Below are 26,064 nucleotides of genomic sequence, written 5' to 3'. Positions count from 1 at the left end.
ATATGTTGATTGTTAGATGTTTCATGTTTTATTGTATCACTTCCTTGTCTTTAAATCTTTCTTTTAAAACTAATAGTCTGAATAATATCAATCAAGGAAGCTTCAAATATTAAAACTGTGTGCTTTTCATTATAAATTTGCTGGTATGACCAAAATACTTAATGTAATACTTTATCTTGGAGAAATAGATAAAAACTATAAATATTATAATTTTACTTAAATATTAAGAGAATATTGACTATTAATATTTAAACAACTTAACTATTAGCATTGTGGAAAATAACAAAGTGCAAATACTTTGTTACAGTACTTAAGTAGAATTTTTTAGGACTCTATGTGTACTTGAAAAAAGTTGTCTGTTATTTTTCTGACAACGTTTTGCTTTTTAATCCTTAACTTTTGACTTTCTACTCCTTACACTTTCAAAACAGGCTCATTACTTTAGGGGAAAGTCACTGCATGTCCTCACGACATTAAAGTGATTTGAACATAAATAGAGGGAAAAATAATACATAGAAGCCTTGTAAACAATACAAGCGAGCTACTTTTTACACCGAATATATTTCAGAGCTTGTACTTTTTCACTCTTACTTAAGTAAAGTTGAATTGGTGCTTTCACCAGAGTATTTTTAACACTATTAGTAGAAGTAGCTGTACTTGTACTTAAGCCACACTTGATTAGCCACTTGTTATCAAGCAGCTAATCAAGGGTTAGCAGCTTGATTAGCCACTTGTTATCATTAGGTAGCAGGTAGTGGCTACAGCTAATGATAAAATGAAAATGGTACTCAGTATTGAGTATTTTCCTTAGGTGTACATGTAATTTTGAAGATATGGTAATTAAGGTGTGAGGACTAAATATTAATAAAGTATTAAAGGAGATAGAAGGTTAAAGGTTTTTTTTGTTGAAATACTCGTGTGTGGCAGTAAATTGGAAGGGAAAGGTATGTGAGAGTTTCTATGCTATTGAAATCTTTAGCAGAGCACTTCAAAGAATTGTTAATCAGATTACCTGTAGGGGGCACATGTGGACAGAGATCCAGATTTTAGGAACCCCTCTGCCTCAGTTTGCTCCCAGGTTAAGTCTCTGAAGTGTGTCAGAGTGGCCCACTATGTCTTTATTTAAGGTACAAGTTCACTGGCAGAAGGTGGCTGAAGTGAGCAGCATGTGTCAGGAAGTGTTATTCTTTCCTTGTCTGTTGTGGTGTTTGCATGACTCCGACTCTGGGTGAGATTTAAACAAACACTGAGTTGCCTGTTGTGATTGGTGGTTTTGGCCACGTTGCGCAGACAAACTGGTTGATGTGCATACAGTGCAATCCCACTTGCCTGGAGCCACACCTGTCTTTTGTCTCGTCTCTTTTGTGCCCGTCCAATTTATCTACTGATAGCTTTCTCTTAATGTAATACATACACTTGTCCTCATTCCTGTCTGATTGTATCACAAACCTTACTTTCTCTGCAGCTTTCTCTCTCTGCTCACACACTCAACCTCGTCTCTATTTTTTCTTTCCTTCTACATGTTGTCTGCATGCTTGCTGTCCTGGCTGTGTCACTCCACTTATGTTTCCTGCAGCTGAATCAAGCTGGAGCGACAGAGCACCGCAGAACATATATCACCCTCCCTTCTCCCCCCTCTGTTCTGAATCACGGACCTCCCATTCCCTCTCTTTGCCTCGCTCTTGCTCTCTGTCTCGCTGTCTTTGGCTCTGTCCCACACTCCCTCTCTCCACCCAGTTTCTCCTTGACGGTGAGTCCTGTAACACTCACTATAGAGAGCAGCTTGGCTGACGCATTTTCTCCTACCTGCCCATACCTGCAGAAAAAGGCGAGGGGAGGGAAGAAAAAAAAATTCCTTTCTCTGGATCTGACCTCTCTACCACAGCTCTCTCTTCAGTTTCCTCTTTGCGGCGGTGCATTGGTTGCCCTCTGGTTTTCCTCATGGAATACGAATGACTACAGCAGCTTTCTTTTTGCCACCAGCTGCCCTGCACCATTTCTGCTTGCAGCTTTTTGCCGGAAGATACAATAGTTGTGTGCAGTATGAAGATGTAGCCTTGTTGGAAGGGTGGGTGGATTTAACAACTTTTAATCAGAGCCATGTTTCGGGAGAAAAAGCTCAACACCAGCTGCGAGAGTGTGCGTCAGGTCGGCTATAATTTAGGCTCACATGAGGACAGAGAAGCTCTCACCCGGTGAATTGGCAGAGGTCTCGCAGAGCACTGAGATAAGTGAACGTTTGGCCAAACAGAGTATATTGAGGTGATTTTATCATTAGTGCTCATTGTTTTTGTACTTGATTATTTTTAGTAGTGATTTGTGTTCTTTAAGCTAGAGAACCTGTTGGAAGACAGTGTAGCAGTGTTTCAGTAAAACTTATATTAAGTGGTGACCTTTCCTAACCTTTATATGCCCACTTGGGTGTTGTGCTAGGAATATCACAGCAGACATATCTTGTAAGCATCGAAATAGACATTAGAAAGCTTCACAATCCACTTAATGCCGACAGCCTGGAGCCTTGAAACAAGAGTGCTGACATCTAAAGTGGGACTGCACTGCAGAAAGGACACTGAGTAAAGAAACTGGGTAGATTTTCTCTCCTGTAACATTCAGACATCATCTGTGCTACAGTGCTGTAAGCAGCAGCATCATTACATTAAGCCTGCTGAGCTCTGTCATTTTCTCTGTCACCTTATACACTGCTGCAGTACTGACCCTGCAACATGCGTCACTGAATACATAGGCCACCATCCCTGGACTGCCACCTCTCCAGCATAACTAGACTCTAATGATTCCCTGCTGCTGCTCCTGCTGCAACAACAAGAGTCCCAGCTTAGCTCACGGGCTCCGTTCAGACACAGCAGGTCCCCTCGTTGGTTGGTTGTGATGGAGTATCTCGGGGGCAAGCTGTCAGTAGCTCAATCTCAGGTGTCAGGATGGGTGGGAAATGTGCGTCGCTCCCTTCACGGGGCACTCAGCTTTTTGTCCACCTCGGCGGAGAGGGGAGGCAGGGGAGAGGACGATACTGGGGACTTCAAGAGAACCAACTCCCTGCGCTCCCTGGCCTCCCGCAGCAGGGAGTCCTTCCGCAGGTTTTCTCTGCGCAGCCAGCAACGCCTGTCCTTACGCAGACGCACGGCACCCAACACCCCCACTGCTGTAAGACGCCACACATACACACACACTTTAAGTACAGAAACATAGCAGGGAAGCACTGATTCCAACTTTCATCGCTGATGGTTTTGCAAACAGTGAATCGGTGTATCTAGAGATGAGGCACTAATGTGACTCATAAGTTTTACTTTTACATCTGTTGGTGATAAATAAAGCACAAGTGGCATTCAAGTCATTTCATAGCTATGTCCATGTCACTGTATTAACTGCTGCTCCTTCATCAAGTATTTGGTCTCTAGCCAAACATGTGAAGAACTTAACCACATGCTGCCTGATGCACAGCCCTGCTGCTTCTCATCTGTCGATTTTTGTGGATTATTCTCATCTCCATCTTGTTTTCTTTGGAACAGCGTAGTGTTTGTCTCTCTTTGATTAGCAAATCCGTTGTGCTACCTGTTCTTCAAGTGATATAATTAGACACAAGAACTGAGAAAGGGGCTGATAAACACTGAAATTGTAAAATATGTCTATATTTTATAATTGTTTATTTATTTGTACATAATTTCTGTCCCTTGTAACCTGGTCTGCGTGAAGGACAGATTTAAAAGTCCCTGAGGGACGTGTGCCTTGCAGTGAAGTTGTTCCTATATTCATGTCGACGCCTGTTTGCTCAACTGCTGTCCAACACCTCATGAGTCACAGCACCTAAAGATAAGAGGTGTTTTCATGAGATCTGTGTTGCTATTAGTTGTGTTACCATGTCTAAAGTTAGTTCTACACATCAGCAACTGTTTTTGTGGTCTGTGGGAGTAGCGTCCGCCGTCCGCTCCCACTGACTCAGTAAATGACAGTAAATGATCCCTAATGATTGAAAGCTATTGAATTGATGAGAGGAGGCAGTGGATTTGAAAACTGGAACTACACATTTCTCCCAGAGCACAGAGAAACTGAAGACGGTTGAAAAAGCCATTACCACTAGCACATCTAGACACAAGGCTTTAGTTTCGTGCCCTATTCAAGCTGTCTCTGCTGTTTGTGACCCGTTTTTGGTCCGTTGTCTGAGGTGTGAGCTGCATATTACAGTTATACGTAATTGTTGTTTTGATCTATTCATTTATTTTTGCCAGTTCAAATCAATAGCAGAAATGATACCAATATAATGTTTATTGTTGATATACTCATCCAGAAAACCGGCCAACTGGTTAATCAGAAAGTAAAGTTTTATTTTTTTTATTTTTTTTAAACTTTTCATTCTCCTATTTTGAGAGTGATTTCTTTGCAGGTCTCATTATAAGGAGTTGAATCAGTGCTCCATGATTTTCAGAATAGCTGTGGTAGTATAAACAAACGGTTCTGCTCTGACATCTCATAGCTAGAAGTCACTTGTAATCTCAGATGACTTCCCAAAATGATCGGTTTCCAAATCCCCTGACTAAGTACTCTGATATGCAATTTCTGTTATAACAGATTTTATGTAAATATAAACTGCTCTGAGTTAAAATTGTGATTTGTGAAAACATGGTATGTTTTATACCAAAGTGGTACGAATGTGGCCACCACAGACTGTAATTGGAGAGTTGAATGTAACCACATCACCCATTGCTTTGCCTTGATGTTAGACATTATGGTCTTTCCCGTGTAGGTGTTTAGGAGCCTGAAGTGACCATCTAATGAGTTATCACCCACTAACTAAGGCTGGTTACCAATAGAGTATGACCAGTTTATTTATTTTTATAATCAGAATAGTGGATTTTTAAGACAACATCTGTCCTTAAAACCCTTTATCTGTCAAGCAAGAACTGCACCGTAATAGATACATGGAAATTACTGCCAGAATTTCAATCGCTTCAATCACTTGTGTGGGCTGTTGGTGCAGTTAACTGCTTCATAAACAACATTTTTTTTATTTATTGACTGCAATAAAATAGCTCTAAAAAGCCAACATGGTTGAGACAACCAGTTCAGTGACTCATAACATCTCAGGTGACTCTTGGCAGACAGCTAGCAGTGCTAACTGAATCTGTTGGCACCCACCTGTCACTCAGAGTAGCCACACCTGTAATAATGCAACCTTTAAGCAGTAATAAAGTTTGAAAGGGCGAAATATTTAAAAAAAAAAGTACATTAACACTTCAAGTACACTTTTCACAAAGGAAGAAAGTTGGTTGTTTTTTTTGTATATACGGGAGGATTCCCTTTAAGAGGCAGACACAAAGGCCTATTCAGGAAACTCAAATTTTAGGCACTTCTGCTTTATTTTTCAACATGTATGTAGCAGTTTCTGAAATTTACAAGATGTAAGCATGTATACACGCTGAAGGGAAACACATTTGATCTCAAACAATCTTCCTGTTTGCAAACCAGAAAAACAAACCCCAGACTGAAAGTAATCCTCTAAGTCAGGTTCAGCACACTCTGAGCTGAAATCTTAAGCCAAGTCAGGTTTCTTACATTCTTCTCTCTGTTCTTACGAACTGCTTTGTACGACGGCGAGACCTCGTCTGTATGCAACACTTGTGTAATGAAAAATATATACAGCACTGTTCTGTTTTCCTTGTAGGGTTTCTCGTAATGTAAAACTTCTGACATGCGGCTAAAGCCCATTTGCTGGCATGAGATTAGTGCTCACGGGAGCAGTTGTTTTGAATATCTTTTAGGATATTGATATTGATTGCTGGGGTGTACATGAGTGCCCGCCAGGCATATTTTCCCACTTCACCAAGGCCAGAGGGATTGAAGCAGATGAGAATGGAGCGGTGAGTGCTGTAAGTGTGATTGAATGTGTTTTTAGGGCTTTTATTACCCTGACATATATAAGATGGACAATGATAGTCATCCTGAAATACACATACACATTCCTCGATAGCATCAAATTGTGGTACAAGCTTGTATCTTAGACACTGTTTATGTAAATAGAATGACTATATCGAAAGATCTCTGCCCCTGATGTCAGACCATGAGGTAACAGAGCCCTTCCCTTTTCAAGAAACAGCACTGCAGCTACTCGCCTTTCAGTTAACTGCTGAGGACGTAACAGTCACTGCTGCAATCGGCAGCCGGTGCACTATCAAAAAGTTTCCAAGGCCCTGCTCCAGCCCCTTCCTCCGCAGATTGTCAGTCAGACATATTTAGTGATCAGCCTTTTCTTTCCTTCATCCATCCATTCATCCGGGCTTTGTTATGTTGTTTCCCCTGACACACCCTTCCTGTCCAGAGGAAGTTGGCTATTGCTAATGTTATTAAGGAAAAGCCTTCCTCCTGAGAGCTATAGCTGCTAGACCTGTCAGTTCAGTCGGTTTCCTTCATCTTTTCCACGATTACTGCAAAGGTTGCACCTGTGAGTGTTCATTCAGCAAAGGTAATTAACAGCCATAGTGGATATTTTTTTTCCTTTTTTTTTATATATGTGGCATTGTTTGTTTTGGGTGTTTAACCAGTACATCTGTCTAACCTGGCACTGTCTGTTGATTGATGGAGATTTAAGTCAGAAAAAGACACAGAAAGACTCCAGCTAAAGTTCAGTTACCAAGGCTGGTTGAAAGCTGCTATTGTACTGAATAATAAAAGCTAAGAGATTATGAATGAGCCTCTAAACAGCTTTACAACCTCTGCTTTGAGCACCCTGCCATAAGTACCTGTGTAAAGACTGCTCACTACAACATGTTCCAGCAAAGGCAGTGTTCGTCCTCTGCACTGATCTGCTGAGGGAGTGTTCTGGGCGTGTTTAGGTTGAATAGCACACATGTACACATTGGATTGGAATTTTTATCACCAGAACTTTACAAGGCCTATTTGCCTGCAGTGATAGCAGTGTACAGCAACATGTGAGGGTAAAACTGAAAGATGACATAATATCAGCAAGTGTAGCTGGAAGCTTTCACAATCAAAACTCCAGAATCTCCATATTTGTAGCTTCACATGCTGGATTATGATCGTTGTAGACCAGAGAAGTGAAACATTTTACTGGCTCTGCCCAGGCAGTGTGTGCATTTTTTATCTTTGCTTCTGTATCAGAGTCACTCAGGACTCAGATATGCAGTTTTTAAGGTTAAGTGTTGGTGCTGTAAGTCCTTGAGAAGAGGTTATGCTGAAGTACCAAGTGCTTTCTCAGATGCAGGGAGTATTGTTGAATGCCATTCTGGCTGTTTTCACTTTTCCTGTTGGGAAGGGCTTCGCTGATGAATGATGTCCTGTGTTTTTTCCTCACTCTCACACTTTCTTCAGCTGTTTTGTTTTCCCTCAATCAGAATTTCACACAGTCACACTCTTCCTCATGTGCTCATTCTTACACCTGTTTTGCAGCACCCCTGCGTCTCTGCTCTTATATACACAAAGAAAACATTCACAAAGCTTCAAGTACGAGTGCTCTAATCTGCCCTCCGTGCTCATATAAGCACAACTACTGAGCTGCTCTCGCTGTTAAGGGGCCTGGGCAATTACAGAGCCAGGTGTATCAGATTTCTTTGTCCAGCCCTTAGGCAACATCTGAGGACAGAACGATTTTCTATTGTTTTGTTCTATATAGGCCAGGCTTATCAGTTCTTCTGCCTCTGTGAGCTCCGTGTGGGTTTGAGACAGTATGTCCTCTGTGCCCGCCTCATTAAAAGAGGCATGGTTCAGTAGGCAGAAAAAACACACTCGATCACCCAGCCGCCCACCACCATCTCTGTCCCCACTCTGGTTCTGTCTCCATTAACTCATCCCTTCACCTTCCATTACCCGTCTTACCACTGGTGGCTGCTCAAGCTCAGCAGCATGCTGCTCTATCAGCAACACTGTGTGCTCTTCAGAAGTAATTTTAGTTATGATGTCAATTAGCTACTATTACACTTTATCATTCATTAATGTTTTGTTGCTTGGCTTCCTATTAGGGATGTGAATGGTCCACAGATATTAAAGACTTGTTCACTGCACCCCACTGATTTTTAGCTATTCATGTCTCTCAAGCTGGTTGTCATCATTCATTGCTCTTCTGTTTTTTCCCCTAGGTACAGCAGAAGCAAAGTGTCAGTGGTGAAGAGGAGGTGAAGGGCTCAGAAACACCGGTCCGTGAGACTGACAGTCAGTATGGGACCTGGGAGACGGGACTACGCACTGATGATAGGTAAATATACAATAAAAATGACATGCAAATACAACTAAACTAGGTAAATTAAAAATGTCTAGGCTACTTCAAAACAACTAACTTAGAAGAGAGGCCAGGGTTGGGCTGGCCAACACTCCTGCCTAGGGATGGGTATCGTTTAGGTTTTATCCGATACCGGTGCCAAATCGGTACTTTTGAAACGGTGCCGGTGCTCAAACGGTGCTCAAACCGGTGTTTAAAGAATGGAGAACACAAACTGGTCCAAAAACCTCTCATGTTCAGCTGTTTTTTGTAAAAAGATAACAATGTTAGCCTTTTCTGCAGCTATGGGGCATATATGGTATCACTCTTGGCTGGAAGCAGTGCTTAAACAATGGAAAAAACACAAACTTTGTCCAAAACCTCTCATGTTTAACTGTTTTCCACTTTTTCTTTGGTCATTTTAGCCTTTTTAGCCAGGGTGAAGGGAGTATCTGCCATCAAACAAGAGGACAGCCGCATGTAGCTATGATGATGTTTGCTAGTTCACCTTACATGCATTAATGTAATAACGTGGTTAGCCTACTCAATGTAAATTAGCTACTCACGCAGAGAAGAACGGCTGCTGCCACCATCATCCGTCATCATTTCTGCTACACTGGCAGGGCTAGGGGCCAGGACTCTCCTCTTCGTGTTTTTGGAGGATGTTGCATAACAGGCAACCCACCCACAGTAGATGTGCTCGGTGTGAGGTCTCACAGCAAGCTATCAAATACGGCGCATTTCTGGGCTTTTAAAAAAAACGCTATACGTCGCCAGGTGTTTCATCAGATTTGAGGTGTTACCTCCTTTGACAGTATCACAGTATCAGCTTAAAGCACTTGTTGCTGCTGAGTTTGCATATTTTGCTGTGAAGTACAGCCAGACTTTTGACCGCTTCGCCTTGGGCATTTTTAATCTGTAGCTCTGCTCTAACAGAACGTACGTACCTGGCCCCGCCTACTATCCTCGGAAACGTAAAATGATTGGCTAGAATCTAAAGTGTATCACAGCTCAGGAAAAAAAAGCACCGAAATAAAGCACCGAAATGTGCGCTGCTTTTCGGTCTGGTTACTACCGTTTATGACAGAACACCGGACACCGGTACCCATCCCTACTCCTGCCTCACTACACAGCTTTGGAAAATGTGAAGGAAGACATACATTTTGAACTTTTAACTGCATTATTATATCACTATTTTATTACAGAAAGTTCTGTTGTTACAATGGATACACACATTTTTTAGAAATGACATTTTCTGTGATGAGCTACAGCTACCAGAACATGTATTTCTTACAATTGAAGTCATTCAGATAAATTTCTTTTGTTTCCTACATCAGCATTACTTTATCATGTACAAAATACTGAGATGTCCTGCTGAAATTGCTCTTCTCCTTCTCATATTAAGGTATCAGAAGGAGTAAATGTGTACATGACATCCCTGATTTAAAACAAACAAACAAAGATATGGCCAATACTTGTACGACTGTGTGAGACTGCACTGTAAAATGTTAATTCAAAACACTTTGGAAGCAGTGAAATGGGAAAGATGATTTTTATAAACAGACATGTGCTTTAAGATCAGCATCAGACAAAAGGGAGTTTTATTTTTAATTATTAATAATCCTACATTAAAACCAGGAGTCAAGAGTTCAAGCAGCAATAGAGTGATGACCAGTCAAGTCTCCACAGGCACAAGCTTTATCCACACCTGAAAAGGCGTGGCCTTTTGAGACTGAAGGCCACACACCACCCAAAGACAAACGGCTGCCATTGCGAGACCAGCGGATTAGAATGAAAGGCAGAGTGATTTTTTTTTTAAACCCTGACGCATTAATCTCTTCATATGTTTGCTGACATTGCACCGCCTGAGCTGAGATGTTTAATAAGTCACAATCTATAAAATGTTCGACTCTGACAAATCAGTGTCATTTTTGTTTATAAATGATTAAAGCCTGATGAAAGAAGAACTTTAGTTAGCATAATAGCACAATAAAAAGTTTATTAAAGATCTTAAATAAAATCAAACAAGTTGATCCAAAATGATTAAATGCTATGGTGATAATGTTTGAAGAAGACCAGAAAATCAGCTGCCCATTCAACAACACAAAAGATCGTTTACCTTAAAAAAGACGAAATCCAAACATGATGTAATCCAATAAATATTGCCTATGTAGCAACAGCATGCAGGAGTGAAATGTGTGTAAAGGTTTAATAGAAACCCACAGCGGAGCTGAAATAACTTCAGGTGGAACAACAGATTGTTCTTCTCGCTTCATTGCATTACTTTGCGATCCATTACTGACCTCATGTGGTCAGAACATAACATCACAAAAATACTGAGCACTGATGATAATAATAAAGGAGAGTAAGTTCTTAAAAGTCTGAACACACACTCTACACAGTTCACTTTACTAGGGTTCACTGTTTTCACTGTTGTCATGGTTTTGATGAAATGATGAGATCCTGTGGTTACTTAATCCACGCAGCTGTTTTCAGACGTTTCAAAGATCTTGTTTATGCTAATCATCGACAGTCTGACACCTGCGACTCCCAGCTCAGAAAGTAATCTCAGTCCTTCACCGAAAAAGCCAACTCCAGCACACACACCAGGTGATGTTGCTTCACCATTTGAAAGCAGCAGTCTGGATGGCCTCCCTCCCTCATCCCCACCTGAGAGCCAGCCGCTCTCTTTCCCTGACGTAAGTGCTAAACACAGCTCAATCCTTTTGAACGTTACCAAATGAGCCGGTTTAAGTCAGTAAAGTCTGCTCTGTCTTCACTATGGTGACACACGTCTTCTTTATTATGCTGTGTTTATACATTTTGTCTCGTGTTTTCTTTTTGTGTTTTGATATCCAGGCTCCGACCACCCTGTTAGATACCAGCGTGCTCCGCTCTAGAGCCCAGCTGGGGAAGAAACGAGCGCCGCGGACACGACCCACCAGGGCTACACGTCAGAGTGCTGCACAAGCAGAGGGTGAGGGAGGAACCACTGAGGACTGGCTCTACAGAGACTCCACAGGTTACTACTCATTACTGCTCATGAATGAATAAGGTTCTAGATATGCAGACTCCAAAGTGCAGTTCTGTTGTCCATACATGCCTTTTAATCTAGAGTCTCTCAAAAGTTCACCTCCCTCCTAGGGCTGCCACGATTAGTCGACTAGTCACGATTACGTCGACTATCAAAATCGTCGACGACTGATTTAATAGTCGACGCGTCGTTTGAAGCTTTGTAAGATCCCAAAAGACACAGGAATAAGTAGTAGGATTTAAGAGTGTAATAACGGACTGAAACAGAAGATGGCAGCACTGCATGTACAAGGATGCCAGCTGCCGTTAAACCCCGAAGAAGAAGCTGTGTCCCAGAATTCATAGGGCAGCCCTGCTCTGTCACTACCTGATCCGTACCGGAAACCCGATCGGTACCCCGCATGCGCAAATCTTACGTCACTTCCTCTCTTTGCCAACATTGCGTCATTCAATATATTTGAATGATACGGTTAGCGGCCAGTTAGCTCCTAGCATTTCTCAACAGCTCTGCCTCCTTTTCGACTGCCCGGGACATTTAAACAATGGATAATCCGTATACAAAGAAATTCATGCTTTTCTCCTCAACAGAGAGCGTCCCCCGATTGAGCAACAGCGCCGTAAAATAAGAAGAATGGCGCCTAATGACAGAGTTAATAATGCAGACTTTGTAATATCTCACGTGTAGATTCATCAGCCAGATTAAGTGTTTACTGACAATTGACAGTGATAGCGCACATCATCATCACTATTCCAACAATCCTCTCCTCACAGACAAGCATAAACACACTCGACTATCGCTAAATCAGATTTAACACACGTTTGTAATGACGCTAATTCAGTTTATAATAGGGTTTATTCGCTCGGTCAGCAGGTGGCGGTATCCTCGTTCACTGGGGAGTAAACTGCCATTAAACGAACAGAAGAAGAAGAAGAAAACATCTGCACATGCGCAGTAAGGATCGGAGAGTCCTGATCCGTAACTTTATTTTTATTTTTCGATTTTGTCTACATTGTACTGAAATGCTTCATTATTGCAAACATTTTAAGATATACTTGTTATTCTTAACAGATACTCTGACCCATAACTATCGTAAAACGCTACGACCGGAAGTAGAAACCTTTCGCGCATACGGGGTACCGATCGGGTTTCCGGTACGGATCGGGTAGTGACATGCTCAGTTTCCAACAATGGCGGCAGCTGGTTAGTTTTAATATTACTCTTATTATTCTTTCTGGGTCACAAAATAAATGTTTAACATATTTCAGGCGAGAATGTAGCTGTGTAAACCTCAAATATCTGCTCAGTTTATTAGGACACCACATATTCTCAAAAGCGCCCCGACATTTTCAGAGACGTCCGTTACCCACTAGCTCGATAGTTAGCCGGGGGCAAGGCTAACTAGAGCCGTGAGAACACCGGACTCCTGGCAAATCGTTTTCAAACCCACCGCCATCTTTCGCTACTCAGGTTAAACATGATATCTAAGTCACTTAGATAAGTTAAAAATGTTATTGTTTGGCTTTTTTTAGTATTTTAGTTGTTCCTGAGTAAATCGGTTTGGCTGAGATTAAAGTTATAGTTTTTACACAGCTGAATAAACGTCAAGCAGACAGCTGATTATCAGAAGTGTGAGATGCTGGAGAATATACTCCGGTGTCCTGTTATATTTTAGATAGCAAGGAGTTTATTAAACTTCACCGAAACAATCTGCAAATTTCATTAAAATTTAATAAACTATCATCTTGTCTTTATTTTTAGTTAGCACAGACCTTAAACACTTAAAGCTGTAAGCTAATGATAGTTATATAAGAGCAGATGCTGCCGGTGCAATAAGCTGTACGTTTTACGTCCAATGGATGATGATCTGATTAGTCGACTAATCGCAAAAATAATCGGTGACTAGTCGTCTATCAAAATTTGTGGCAGCCCTACTCCCTCCCTGCACTCTCTTAACTGGCTCCCAAATCACACAAAGAACTTTTCCAACCACAACAACTTTTCCCAGGGAATAGAAGGCTTATGATGTTCCCCTAAATGCAATTTTTTCCCGATAGACCGTGGACTGAATTCAGTTCCAGGAACATCAATTTCATTTATTCCAGGAATCTGATTCATAAGTCCTCACTGGGTAGTTGAAGTTTCAGGAAGTTTCAGTTTGAAACAGGAACCATTTAATATTTCTACCAGCATTTCGGTGCAAGTTGGTTTCCTTGTATTTTGTGGTGGAAATACTCGGGCTAATAAATTAACATGACGACCAGGGTTGGTTCATTTTTGTTGCGAACAATAACCAAGGGAATTTGAGATCTTTACTTGTTTGTTTTAATTAATTTGCTTAAACCTCCCAAAGCTGAAGCCCTGTTGTGGAAATGCAAATTTAAAAATCCCTGGAGGAGCTTCTACACTTGCTGCACATAAGCTCTAGGGGGAGATTACAGGACATTTGGTGGAAAGTACCTGTTAATATGTGCTCACCGTTCGACAGAGGCAAAGGCTGAGAGTAAAGACGATGACTCAGACTCTGAGGAGAAGCCCAGAGGAGCTGATGCTGCACCGGCTGTTGCGTCACAGCCACAGAGGGTCGCCCTGTTCCCTGGCATGGACCCTTCAGCTTTAAAGGTGAGCCAGGAACTGTGCGTTCACCTCCTGGCATTGTTTGTCATGTTGCAGTTTTATTTCACAGAGCCTTCTCTTATTTTAAACTCGCACTGACTTTTTAGCAAACTCTTTGTAATGCATCGCTTTTTCTGTCAGGCACAGCTGAAGAAGAGGGGGGACTCTGACAATCAAACTGATGGACCTGCTCCCTCTCCCTCCCAGCTGTCTCGCTCTCCCAAGTCCCCTTTTCTCCCCAGGGCAGCGCGTGTGCTGCCCCCCTCTGGCGGGAAAGAAAATGGGTAAGCAACATCAGCTGAACACAAAACGTTTATTTTATACTTGAGAGAATTTGTCGACTCATCGTTTATCTTACTTTGTAGCCAGGAGGATTCACCCCAGTGGTTGAAAGAGCTGAAATCCAAGAAACGCCTGAGTCAGTATGAAAGTGAGAGCTAAGTAAATAATAAGGTGAGCTAGGTTTTTGGCTCTTCTGTGTGTCTTCTTGTTTTGTAACAAATAAACAGCAGCGGTTCTCATACTTATCTCTGTCTGTCTGTCTCCGTCTGTCTCCTGAAGGTTGCCTTAACAGATGAATCTGTGTGAAACAGAAGCCTTAACGTTTGACCCAGAGAGTAGGAGGAGGTTGAATCTACAGCTGCTGATGATTTTTTTTGTTTTGTTTTTTTTAAAACCCCCCCACTTTTTTTTCTCTCTCTCTCTCTCTTCTCATCTGGGTCGGTAAATGTGCATGGTGCCTTTTTGGGGGGGAAGTCTCTGTCCTATGGAAAAAGAAAAACGAGCATGGAGGAAAAACATCAGGCTGGTCTGCTTACTCCATTTCATGCTTGAACACAGGGGCTCCAAAACGAACTTCACACGAACACTTTAAAGAGGGACCAGGAGGAGTCGGGAAGACACAGCACCTCCTTTTCCTGGACGAGCTTCATCGCATGCTGGAGGACAATCCAGCCAATCCTTTGCATCCAGTTTCCTCTTTACTGAGCTAATGTACAGGCTAGCCATGTATGTGTTATCTGCAGAGGTTGCTGATTGGAGTCACACAAACTTTACCATAGGATGACATTTCAGACACTAATGATTTCTGCGTATTGAGAACAAACCTCCACGGTCTTGATCGTCCACGGGGGTGCTGCTCATGTTAGTATCTGTAATCAGGAGATGTTATATTTGTATCCTCATTGATTTAACAAAGGTGGAGAACTCGTTTTGGAAAGGATGCATCACTACAGCAGAGCTGTTCACTTTGATACAGTTACACAACCTAACAGGGGTGCAGTTGCTGCATACTGTGTATATATTTTTTTGTGATTTATCTTTTTGTCAATGTGTAAGAGGGATGGGACAAGCAGCTTTGTATCTGTCAATCATGCACACTCCTAATCAGCACAAACACACTCCTCAGTCTTTTATAAAAACACTAATCAGCCCATCTTCCCCTTCTTTAGTAGATTGTAGCTGCGAGCATCTAATTTAAGCCATACTCACCTACTTCTCGATCATGTCCTGACAATACTGTTTTTATTTCCCAGTATGTGCAATTTCCCTTTCGTTTTTGTCACTCATTATCCATGCATGTACAATCTTTGCTGTCACATCAGGCTTGGCTCTCGCTGACTGGTTCAGAGGACCTAGATGTTGACTTACACTACTCCAGGGAAGGGGACGGTTCATTCACTACAAAGTAAACGAGTCCTGTAATGCACCAAACTAATGTGAACATTTGAACTTCAGCTACGCCTCATCTCCGTCTTCCTCTCCACATTTGCCATCTCCCTACTTTCTCCACGCTTCAGTAAAGCACTTTGTCACTTGACGCACTACAGCACAGACACCCACCCACCACCACCCCTTCCCCTCTGGTCTCATCTTCTGTATCGTCGGCCTGCTCGTGCAATGCAAGTGAATGTGTTGATCGAGGCTTCAGAGTGACTGTCCCTGGTGTGTATGTACATGGATGTTTTACTTTGTCATAAAATTCAAGGGTTAATTTTTATGCCCTTTTTTTTTTTTTTTTTTTAATTCAAAAGGAAAGGTCTATATTGCACTGTGTTGTACTGGCCAGTGTCCTAAAGTGAATAAATTCTTAATAAAATATACTTGACTTGTGTCACAGCCTCATGTAACATGAAAAACTGCATTCTTCTGGGTATTTCTTGAATCAAGTTACTTATTTTTAGTACACAAAAAAGGCACGAGGAACTCTTGTGTAGTTGAGATTGGGTGAATGAGTGTGTGTGTGTGTGTGTGTGTTTATGCTGAGTAGGGCCGTTTGCTGAATCCTCTTGGCTCTCTCTCTGTGTGCCCACACACAACGCCTGCTGGCAGCCAGGCAGATAGGCAGGGCAGCGTGTGCCAACACAGCTGCCTATTGAGAGGCAGCGTTACGGACACAATGTGAGCGACAGACTTGCTGTATCAACAGCTCCCCCTTTTCTGCTGTTGTGGCCAGAAATAAACCATAAATACCCCCCCCCACCATCCCTGCGGTCTAATGGCTCAACCCCACCAAACACCAAGTGGCAGCGAAAAAAGAGGGACACTACAGCTTCCTAGCAGGCATACCCAGGTAAAAGCCTCCTACTGGACACATACTTATCAATCACCATGGTGTAATAATGCCATTGCAAAGGAGTTCAGTGGTGCTGCACCGGGGAAGACTCAGGTTTGGTGGAGTTTGTTATTAAGTATTGCACGTGATGAAGAAAATGTGTGTTCATACTCGAAAAACAAACTCTTATCAGGTAAATTATTACTGCTGAGGCTTAAAAAAAGTCCTCCTGCTCAAGGATGTATTCTACAATTGTAGCTTAGACATTAAGCTTCTCTCGTGTGTGTGTGTGTGTGTGTGTGTGTGTGTGTGTGTGTGTGCGCGCGCGCGTCCATGTATGAATGTGTGACGGACGGTGCTTTTTCTATGTGTGTGCTGCTGCCAAAAAGTGGAGGAGCAGTGGATCAGGAGGATGTCGGAGCAGCAAAGTGCCCCGGAGCAGCTAGCTGCTGGGAAGAGCCAGGGTGGAGCTGGAGCCACATACAAGGTACCGGAACAACTTGGTTTGCTCATAGAAGAACTGCTCCCAGGGTTCACCTTTATACAGGTGTATTTCGCTGCCCAGCTATTGGTCACAGATGTACCTGCATCATCTGCTGAACCTGACAGTTTGAGTTATTTTTAAGCTCAGCCTATGTCATGTCTATTTTCTATATGGAGGCTGTTATCTTAAGCTCCCAGGGGAAACTGAAAGGAGTCTGTGTTAGTTTATGGAATGCCTTTTGTTTCTGTGTTTCCAGGTGGTGCTGTTTGAGTTTGAAAATTTTCAGGGCTGCAAGGCAGAGTTTTCTGCAGAGTGTAAAGATGTGACAGAGAAGGGACTGCAGAAGGTCAGCTCTGTGATTGTTGAGTCAGGACCGTAAGTAATGCCGCATGTGAGATTATTCATATAAGAAAATGTAGAAGATAACTTGTTAGGCAAGCTTGTCATGCTGGTAAACTCGGATCTTCTCTTTTCCCCTCAGCTGGGTGGGTTATGATCGGCATGGGTTCACAGGGGAGCAGTTTATTCTGGAGAAAGGAGAGTATCCACGCTGGGACACCTGGACCAACAGTCAGAACAGCTACTCCCTCTTGTCTCTAAGGCCACTCAAAGTGGTGCGTGACTAGTTTACATACAAAGCTCATGATGCAGTCACACAGATATGTGAAGAATATTTGACACGAGCTGTTTACACATAACCTTTGCCCGTTGTATTTTTACCTCCTGACACATTTTAAATGATTGCTTTACTGAATCAGTGTCTACAAACACACGCACACATTCAGACTACACCCTGGTGACATTTGTGTAATTTTTGTGTTCAGGATGGTGCTGAACACAAGCTGCACCTGTATGAGAATCCAAGTTTTACTGGCAGAAAGATGGAGATCGTTGACGATGATGTGCCCAGTTTGTGGGGCCATGGTTTTCAGGACCGTGTAGCAAGCATCAAAGCTCTCAATGGAACGTAAGATCCTCAGCGCACCCTTATCTAAACCACATCGCACTGCCTTCTGGGTGTTTTTCTGCGACACACCTCACATTTTGTCTGTTTCTCCTTCCTCCAGATGGGTTGGCTACATGTACCCAGGCTACAGGGGTCGGCAGTTTGTCTTTGAGCGAGGAGATTTCAAGCATTGGAATGACTGGGAGGCCCCCGCTCCCCAGATCCAGTCTGTCCGACGTGTGCGAGACATGCAGTGGCACAAGAGGGGCTGTTTCATCGTTCCCGATCCAGCTCCGGCTCCTGATCCCGACCCTGCCCCAGCACCTCCTGCCCCTCCTGCTACAGCTGGAGCCAGCTGAGCAGGACCCTCGCCTGCCTCCCACAGCCTTCCCCACGCTGCCGACAGTGCCTGCCCTCTGCCTTAACCTAACCACGGCAAACGCTGCTTGTGCCCAGTGAGGAGTGCCATGTATGTATCAGTGGCGAATAAAAGTTGTTTGACCTGGAGTTTATTGGTGATGTTGTACTTCAAGTCAAGGTGGAGATGGCTTTAACTAAAGGTTTGGAAACAAAATAAAAACACTATCAGAGATGTCACACTGACATCTATGTGGAGATAATGCAGCCTACATCTGGCAGATAGTTTTCCTCGAGATAAGCTGCAGATGTGTGCCGCTTTCATTGCATGTGTTTTCCTATTCTAGTCAGACAGCTGAAAACCTCATCGAGCATTAGGAACACATGACTTATTCAATGCATATGTGGATACGCGTTTGCCTAACAGAAATGGAAATGATGTCATGCTGTATGTATGCTTGCTATTAAAACAGAGTGCGCTGCATTCCCTTCCCTTAGTCTTCATTGTGCATTTGGTGGTTAATGGTCACAAGGTGAACACTGAGAGCATGCAGTTACTCCAGTGTACCTATTTAACACTATTATACTAGTGTTAAGTTCAGGTTTAGCATAATAAGAGAAAAAAAATCAGTCCAAATGTAAAAGCACACATGCATGCGGTTTTTAAAACAAAGCACACTTTTCCCTCACAACACTGACTGGAGCATTTTTTCTATTTTTCTACAAAGTGCAAAGTTTTAATCATGTAAAAGAGGGAGAGCAGAGATAAGAGACACAGACCTGAAGTTTATGCATAATACTTGCAGAAAACATGCAGCTGATCATCAATAACTCAATCATACGCGATCATGAGAAGATTCTGGCAATTTCTGCCTCAGCATCGTTTCCCTGGACTAGAATTTTCACTTAAACATGAGGCTTTCAAACACGCACACACACACACACACACACAAAACACATCTGAAATGAGCCACAAACAACCTCACTGTTGTCAGAAAGCAAGCAATTTTACTCAAGGATTTGTCAATCCTGTGAGTGTGCAACCGGATATTGAGCCCAGATTTACTGCCCATAATCGCATGAAAAACAAATTAACTATTGATTAGTCATACAATCATTTCCTGAGTGTACTTGACTACACTTGACTACATCAAGTGTAGTCAAGTGAACATAACATCCCAACAAAACAGTCGCAGTCAGCATGTCTTTAATCGACAAAGTCGTTGACTGTTTCTCAGACGGACCATCTGGCTCATAAAAGCAGCCAGTCACTGGATTTGATTGCAGGACTCCTTCGGTTCTAATGATTGGATGTAACCGTGTTACATTATCTGTCTGTGTAATGTGTTCCCTGAAAGAGTCGTGTTTGTGTTTTGGAAATACAAGTCGTATACAATATTTTCAAGGGTGGAACGTTTGTACAGCATACATCTTTATTGACTTTGAATATATTCCATCCACTTTGTGCAATGTACCAGTACCACTGGCAGCAGAGTCATGCTGTACCACAGGATGATGCTATCACCATGCTTGACTTTGGGTAGAGCATTTGAAAGACTGACTTTTGCTCCCATAACCATACCTTTTGTTATTGTGGCAGAAAAGCTCTCTGTCTTTGTCTTGACTGACCATAAAACTTCCAGAAGGCATTTAGTTTGTACATTTGGGCAGCTGCAAATTACAGTTGAGCTTGATGGTGTTGATTTTGGAGCAGGGCCTTCTTCTTTGGTTGGTTACCACTCAGTCCATGGCGAGGTAAAACTGGCTTCCTGTAGACAGTGACGCTGGGGTTTCAGCAGTTTCCGGTTCATGACAGATTTGATCCTTTGTGGTTTCTGAATTGTTCTAGGCCATTGTGAACAATTTCCTCTCATCTGAGGGTGACAGTTTGGGTGTTCTTTCAGACCTTGGCAAAGTGGTGTCACACCTGATTAACTGTTAGCTCCAAGAGATCTTCCCAGCTTGTGTAAATCTAGCTTTCTTTCTTAGATCTTCACTGAGCTCCTTGGACTTTTCCATTGTTCTGAGCATTGTCAGTCCAATGAGTGCTGTCAAATAAATCCTTTTTATGTTGGCAAAGACAATTTGCATACAGATGAGGACAGAATTATTTGCCACACAGTACAGAAAAAGTCTGGCAGAAGTAGGAACCAAACAATTTCAAAGACTCTGGAAAGAAAACTATCGAAGATGTACCTAAAAACCCCAGAACAACTGCCAAGACTCTAGTGAATGACTTAGCCAAACCAGCAATTGTACTCTGAAAGAGGGCAATCACTAGAAGCCTGCACAGGAATGGACTGCAACGTTATGGACCAAGAAAAACTCCACATATAGTGTCAAAGTTCCCAAGTCCTAATTCGAGACACCATCAAAGCTGGTTGAGAACAACAGGGCTAAAGTCCTGTGGGACCAGCAGCTGCTGGTCAACCAACCAGACACAGTGGTGGTTAATAAAAAGCAGAAGACTGCAGTTGTGATAGATGTTGCAATCACAGCAGACAAGAACATCAGGAAGAAGCAGCATGAGGGAGCAACAGGAGCAGAATTGGAAGGTAAATTCTAAAATGGTCCAAAATGTTCCTGGTAACAGGAGCATTGGGAGCTGTAACAACAATACTAAAAGAGTGACTTCAACAGATTTCACGCACAACAACAGAGGTCTCTCTCAGTAGGGAACTTATAAGCAATTCAAATTCAATTTCTTCTTCTTTATTCTTGGACACTAATAAAGTTGCTTAGAATGATTCGCAGTTCAAAATAATCCTTATTTATCATATACCGTGTCTTGGTTCAGCCTCATATGTTCCTTTAAGGTCCCTGAAAAGCTGCAGCTTGGTATTGTAATTCTGCAAAGGCTCTTGGCCACCGCTGAAACAGACCATCAGGCAACACCACAAAACCTCAAACCCAAAAATCTCAGCTCCAGTTCATCTGTTGTCCGTGGTGATGCATGCACATTATGATCTCATTAAAATGTTTCCTTTTAGCAACACTAACAATAAAAAGATCACCTCGATAGCATGATGCTTCATTTCAAGCATCCATTTGAAATCCTACTGTGGTGAAAGTACCGATCTTAATGATAATAATAACAAACACACCTAATAAGAGCACATTTTTAGTAGGAAATCACTCTAGTTTCATCTGAATCACTGTGAACAATATAAAGTAGATGTAAAAAAATAAATAAATACGAGTATAGAGTATAAATAGAAGTGTCTAAAAACTTTGTCCCAAAGTATAAAAATGTTAAAGATGGATTGTTATGGAGCTGTTTTATTGCTCCCAGTAGATGGTCAGCAGGTTTAAGTCATAAATCCATTCTTTAGAGCTGCTGTCTTTCTTTGCAGCCAGCAGCATTACCATCTGCCTTTATTTGATTTGATTTTTTAACACCATACAGTAAAAAAATAAAATAAAATCAACTCAAACATATGGAAATGTTCAGCAGCATCTCTTCTGTTATTCACATCCCTCCAGCACGGTAAAACCCATCTTTTACCGTCCTTCTCTCTCTCACTCTCCCTGCTCATTGTAGGTGTGGGTCTCTTGGCACTGTTTGTGCTGAATCATGAGGACATCAAACAATGACTGGCTGGACAAAACTGACAACTAATGAAATAACTTTGTGGGAGTGTGACACTCTGGGGTGGGGTGGGGTGGGGTGGGGTTGGGTGGGGGTGCACAGTGACCCCTGATTTCATTCTGCTGGGCCTATGGCAGGCCGATCTGCCGGCCAGCTTGGACACTCTCGGTGCTGTTGGCAAAGTTTCCACCCCTGGGCGTCCCGTATATATTGAGCTCATTGTGCCATCACAAACACACTGGCACAGACAGGTACTGGTAAGGTGATCATGTCCGTCACGCTGTATTTTATAAAAAAAATTTTAATATATATATTTATCAGTATTTGTCTTCTTTTTGCCACTGTAATTTAGGTTAAATCTTAGAAACTTAGAACAATAACAGCAAACAGAATCAATCAACAGCTTCTCAGATTTTAGAAAAAGCTACCAAAAAAAAAAATTACAGAAATACCTCAAAATTATTCAGAATTATACTTTTACCTGTTTCTTTTCAGCATCATCCTTATCCATTCAATATGGCCACAGACCACCAGAGTCCTGCATCCAAGCAGCAGCAGCCAGGCACCAGTGCGTTTAAGGTCAGGGAGGACAGGCGCACACTGGCAGCGAGACCAGTTCACATAAGTTCACATGAAATCTGTGCACTCCGTATTTGCAATTGTTTATCTTCCAAAAAAACACAACTCATTTCAAGAGCTAAAAAAGAAGAAGAAATTTTTCCTCTTTTCCAGCTGGTTATCTATGAGCAGGAAAACTTCCAGGGACGCTGCCATGAGCTGACTGGTCCCTGTAACAACCTTCAGGAAGCAGGCGTGGAGAAAGTGGGCTCCATACTGGTGCTGTGTGGACCGTGAGTGTGGGTCAGAGACAGACAGAGAAAACTAGCAAATGACCAAAAAAAGAGGGAATGGAATAGAGAAAAGCAATAAAATTTAATGTGTGATAAGCAGACAACCAACCATCTTTCCAGCTGAGCCCCTGCATCAATCACAGCCCCATTTGTTGTTGTGGTTGTTGTTGTTGTTTTCTGTCTTCTCAGATGGGTGGGATATGAGCAGGCCAACTGTAAGGGGGAGCAGTATGTGTTTGAGAAGGGCGAGTATCCTCGCTGGGATTCCTGGACCAACAGCAGGCGTAGTGACACCATTGTTGCATTCCGCCCCATTAAAGTGGTAAGAGAGATTTACAAATTTATACCTCCATCCCATAATCAGCTGCTTCACATCTCACCCTTGGCTTAATTTTTTTTTCTTCTGATTCATCAGGACAGCCAGGAGCACAAGATTGTCCTTTACGAAAACCCCAGCTTTGCAGGGAAGAAGATAGAAATCATAGATGATGATGTCCCCAGCTTTCACGCACACGGCTACCAGGAGAAGGTCTCTTCTGTTCGGGTCCAGAGTGGCACGTGAGTCCATCCTTTCAGCAGGTGCTGTATATCATAGAAATAGCTGCCACATGCCCTTTGACCTCTAATTGGCTAACATTTGTTTCCCCTCTCTTTGCTTGTGGTGCACCAGCTGGGTGGGCTACCAGTATCCAGGCTACAGAGGCTATCAGTACCTGTTTGAGAAGGGGGAGTACAAGGACACCACTGATTTCGGAGCCCAGATCCCTCAGATCCAATCAGTCCGGCGCATCAGAGACATGCAGTGGCATCAGAGGGGTGCCTTTCATCCCGTCAACTAAGCTTGTGACTCTCTCCTGTCAGGAATCCTGACCTCAGCATCCTCTGCTCCCTTTCTGGCAACAAACCCTTTGACCTTCATTTACCACCACCATGCAGCATTTTGATATCAGCTGAGGCAGTAGTAACAATCTTTGAAGCAAACTAATAAATCCTCATTGCTTACATTTGACTCAATCATGGGATTGTCTTCTGTTTTTCCCCTCCACACAAGTCCTTCAGACTGCAACACCTGAAAAACAGACACCACCAATGCATCTAAACTGTGCTTAAACCACCAGAGAATATATGGGTATTGTGAAGGCATTACATGGGTTGGTTTGTGCACTGGCCCACTCCGACCAATAGGCTGCGCTGTAGGGTGTTTACTGGAGACGTCACTTCCTGTTGTCCCAGTAAAGAAGAGGCAACATTACAAGATGAAAAATATTCTCCTGCTTTAGCGTGCTAACGGTTTAATTTTTAAAAGCTATTATAGTAACTGCATATATTATCCCCACATTCCCCGGATACTTTGGTAAGAAAATGTTACAGCTCACGAGTTAGCTTAGCTTAGCTAGCTAATGTTAGACCACGTTTAGGTTTTGTATGTGTTGTACTACTCTTAAATGTGGCATGTCTTGAAAATATAGCCTGATAATCCACTAATATGACTGAAGTTGTGACTAAGTTATCCGCTTATTTCTTTGATTGAAGTAACGGGGTGTTTTATCGACTTTTATGTCGATAAAAATGAAGCTAATGTAGTAAGAATCCAGCGCATGAAGTAAAGTTTCTTATTCTTCAGGGCTGACATCTCACCTACCTGGCTATGTAAGGAGCTGTAAAAGTGTTTTTAAAGCACTTACTAGACCATTAGACTAAAGCCAAACTTTAAATTGGGATTTTCAGGTTACAAAACGAACATGATAAAGATCACTTTAAGGAGATCAGCAACGAAGAAGTTGAGCTTTGTAGATTTGTATGGCTTTGACATGAAATATTTAAAGTATTTGTTATATTAATTTTGGACATTATTGTTCTTTTAATAAACCACCTTTCCAACAGTCAAGATGCCTGTCCAGTGTAGCAGCTGCTCTGAAAAGCGTGCTGTGCTTAAACGTCCAAAAACCGGCCACTCTCTGTGTAAGGAGTGCTTCTTCTGGGCCTTTGAAGAGGAGATTCATCAGACCATAGTGTCAGCAAAGCTGTTCAAAACCGGGGAGTCTGTGGGAATCGCTGCCTCCGGGGGAAAAGATTCCACTGTGCTTGCACATGTAATGAAGGTCCTGAATGAGCGATACAGCTACGGCCTTGAGCTCATGCTTCTCTCGGTGGATGAGGGAATCACGGGTTATCGAGATGACTCCTTGGAGACTGTGAAGAGGAACCAGCAACAGTATGAGCTGCCTCTGAAGATTGTGTCCTATGAGGAGCTGTATGGCTGGACAATGGATGCTATAGTGAAGCAGGTTGGGCTGAAAAATAACTGCACCTTCTGTGGCGTGTTCAGGAGGCAGGCGTTGGACAGAGGAGCCATCATGCTTAAAGTGGACAAGATATGTACAGGTAGATTCAAATGACTGAAAATGTGAGCAGTGTTAGCTTTAATGTGTTGTTTTGAATAACGAGATGTCTCTGTTTTGTTTTCTTTTTTTCCCCTCTGCACAGGTCACAATGCTGATGATGTGGCAGAAACTGTTTTGATGAACGTCTTGCGAGGGGACATAGCTCGGCTGCGCCGCTGCACCACCATCTCAACGGACAGCGAGAACGAAGGGGTCGTGCCACGCTGCAAGCCCCTTAAATACGCTTATGAAAAAGAGATTGTTCTGTATGCTTACTTCAAGAAATTAGACTACTTTTCTACTGAGTGTATCTACTCTCCTAATGCTTACCGTGGCTATGCAAGAACCTATTTAAAGGATCTGGAGAGTGTGAGGCCCAGTTCGATCATGGACGTTATTCACTCCGGTGAGAACCTGTCTGTGCGCGAGGGGGTAAAGATGCCTGTCCAGGGAACCTGCAGCCGGTGTGGCTACATCTCCAGTCAGAAACTGTGTAAGGCATGTGTGCTGTTGGAGGGGCTGAACCGAGGTCTGCCAAAGCTGGGAATAGGCAAACATCACCGCTTCCATGATAAAATCCTCTCCCAGCAGCCACTTACAGAGGAGGAGGAGAGAAAGCTGAAAGCAGTAGACTTTTGAATCATAAATAATGTTTTTTTTTTCTTTAGAATAAATGACATTTGTTGTCTTTTATAGGAGAGCGATCAAATCTTATCTTTCCATTTCATATCATTGAAGTATTTATTGACTGTTTATATGGAATTTTAATTTGAAATGCTATGTAGACTTTTTACACTTTATACAAAAGAGTGTGACCAGCTGCTTTTGTTGTCATTTGCCATCTAAAAAAAGACATTTGAAGGTGCATTTACTTTATTTTTGTATGTCCCAGTGTACCAACCTTTGGGGAAGGGTCTGATAACAGTTATGGTCATACTTCAAAGTATTTTATGATCTATAATAAATGCATTGATCTTTATCTTCAAACTTGTCCCAAAAACTTGAGTATGCAGTCTGATTTGTTGTGCCTT

General features: G+C 42.4%; 4 protein-coding genes across 6 annotated transcripts in view; all 4 read left to right on the top strand.

Moving 5' to 3' along the window:
* The window catches only part of LOC113033331 (titin homolog), a 28,251-nt gene extending 13,485 nt beyond the window's left edge, over positions 1-14,766 (top strand). Inside the window, exons 7-13 of the mRNA XM_026187026.1 lie at positions 8,103-8,218; positions 10,755-10,920; positions 11,081-11,243; positions 13,741-13,874; positions 14,010-14,152; positions 14,234-14,321; positions 14,430-14,766. Coding sequence (XP_026042811.1) covers positions 8,103-8,218; positions 10,755-10,920; positions 11,081-11,243; positions 13,741-13,874; positions 14,010-14,152; positions 14,234-14,309 — 798 coding nt within the window. The 3' untranslated portion in view covers positions 14,310-14,321; positions 14,430-14,766. The remainder of the gene's footprint in view (positions 1-8,102; positions 8,219-10,754; positions 10,921-11,080; positions 11,244-13,740; positions 13,875-14,009; positions 14,153-14,233; positions 14,322-14,429) is intronic.
* Positions 14,767-16,353: 1,587 nt separating this feature from the next.
* LOC113034350 (crystallin, beta B3) lies at positions 16,354-18,693 on the top strand. Its single transcript, XM_026188831.1, has 6 exons — positions 16,354-16,440; positions 16,812-16,909; positions 17,163-17,281; positions 17,388-17,520; positions 17,731-17,873; positions 17,974-18,693. The coding sequence occupies exons 2-6, from the start codon at positions 16,835-16,837 to the stop codon at positions 18,209-18,211; spliced, it is 708 nt and encodes a 235-aa protein (XP_026044616.1). The 5' UTR covers positions 16,354-16,440; positions 16,812-16,834; the 3' UTR covers positions 18,212-18,693.
* Positions 18,694-21,970: 3,277 nt separating this feature from the next.
* On the top strand, positions 21,971-23,658 carry crybb2 (crystallin, beta B2). Of its 3 annotated transcripts, none has more exons than XM_026186464.1 (6): positions 21,971-22,055; positions 22,294-22,377; positions 22,531-22,649; positions 22,839-22,971; positions 23,065-23,207; positions 23,320-23,658. In XM_026186464.1, the coding sequence occupies exons 2-6, from the start codon at positions 22,315-22,317 to the stop codon at positions 23,486-23,488; spliced, it is 627 nt and encodes a 208-aa protein (XP_026042249.1). In that variant the 5' UTR covers positions 21,971-22,055; positions 22,294-22,314; the 3' UTR covers positions 23,489-23,658. The 3 variants fall into 3 exon arrangements, with proteins under 3 accessions (XP_026042249.1, XP_026042250.1, XP_026042251.1); XM_026186465.1 differs by having other exon boundaries at positions 21,996-22,060; XM_026186466.1 differs by having other exon boundaries at positions 22,043-22,068.
* Positions 23,659-23,727: 69 nt separating this feature from the next.
* Positions 23,728-26,030, top strand: ctu1 (cytosolic thiouridylase subunit 1 homolog (S. pombe)). The gene is made up of 3 exons (XM_026186463.1): positions 23,728-24,003; positions 24,534-25,034; positions 25,137-26,030. Exons 2-3 carry the CDS (start codon positions 24,539-24,541, stop codon positions 25,670-25,672), a joined length of 1,032 nt encoding a protein of 343 aa, XP_026042248.1. The 5' UTR covers positions 23,728-24,003; positions 24,534-24,538; the 3' UTR covers positions 25,673-26,030.
* The last annotated feature ends 34 nt before the right edge of the window (positions 26,031-26,064 follow it).

The sequence above is a fragment of the Astatotilapia calliptera genome, chromosome 12 (genome assembly GCF_900246225.1).
Source record: "Astatotilapia calliptera chromosome 12, fAstCal1.2, whole genome shotgun sequence".
NCBI lineage: Eukaryota > Metazoa > Chordata > Actinopteri > Cichliformes > Cichlidae > Astatotilapia > Astatotilapia calliptera.
The sequence above is the reverse complement of the archived record's forward strand: the minus strand, read 5'-3'. Positions and strand labels throughout refer to the sequence as shown.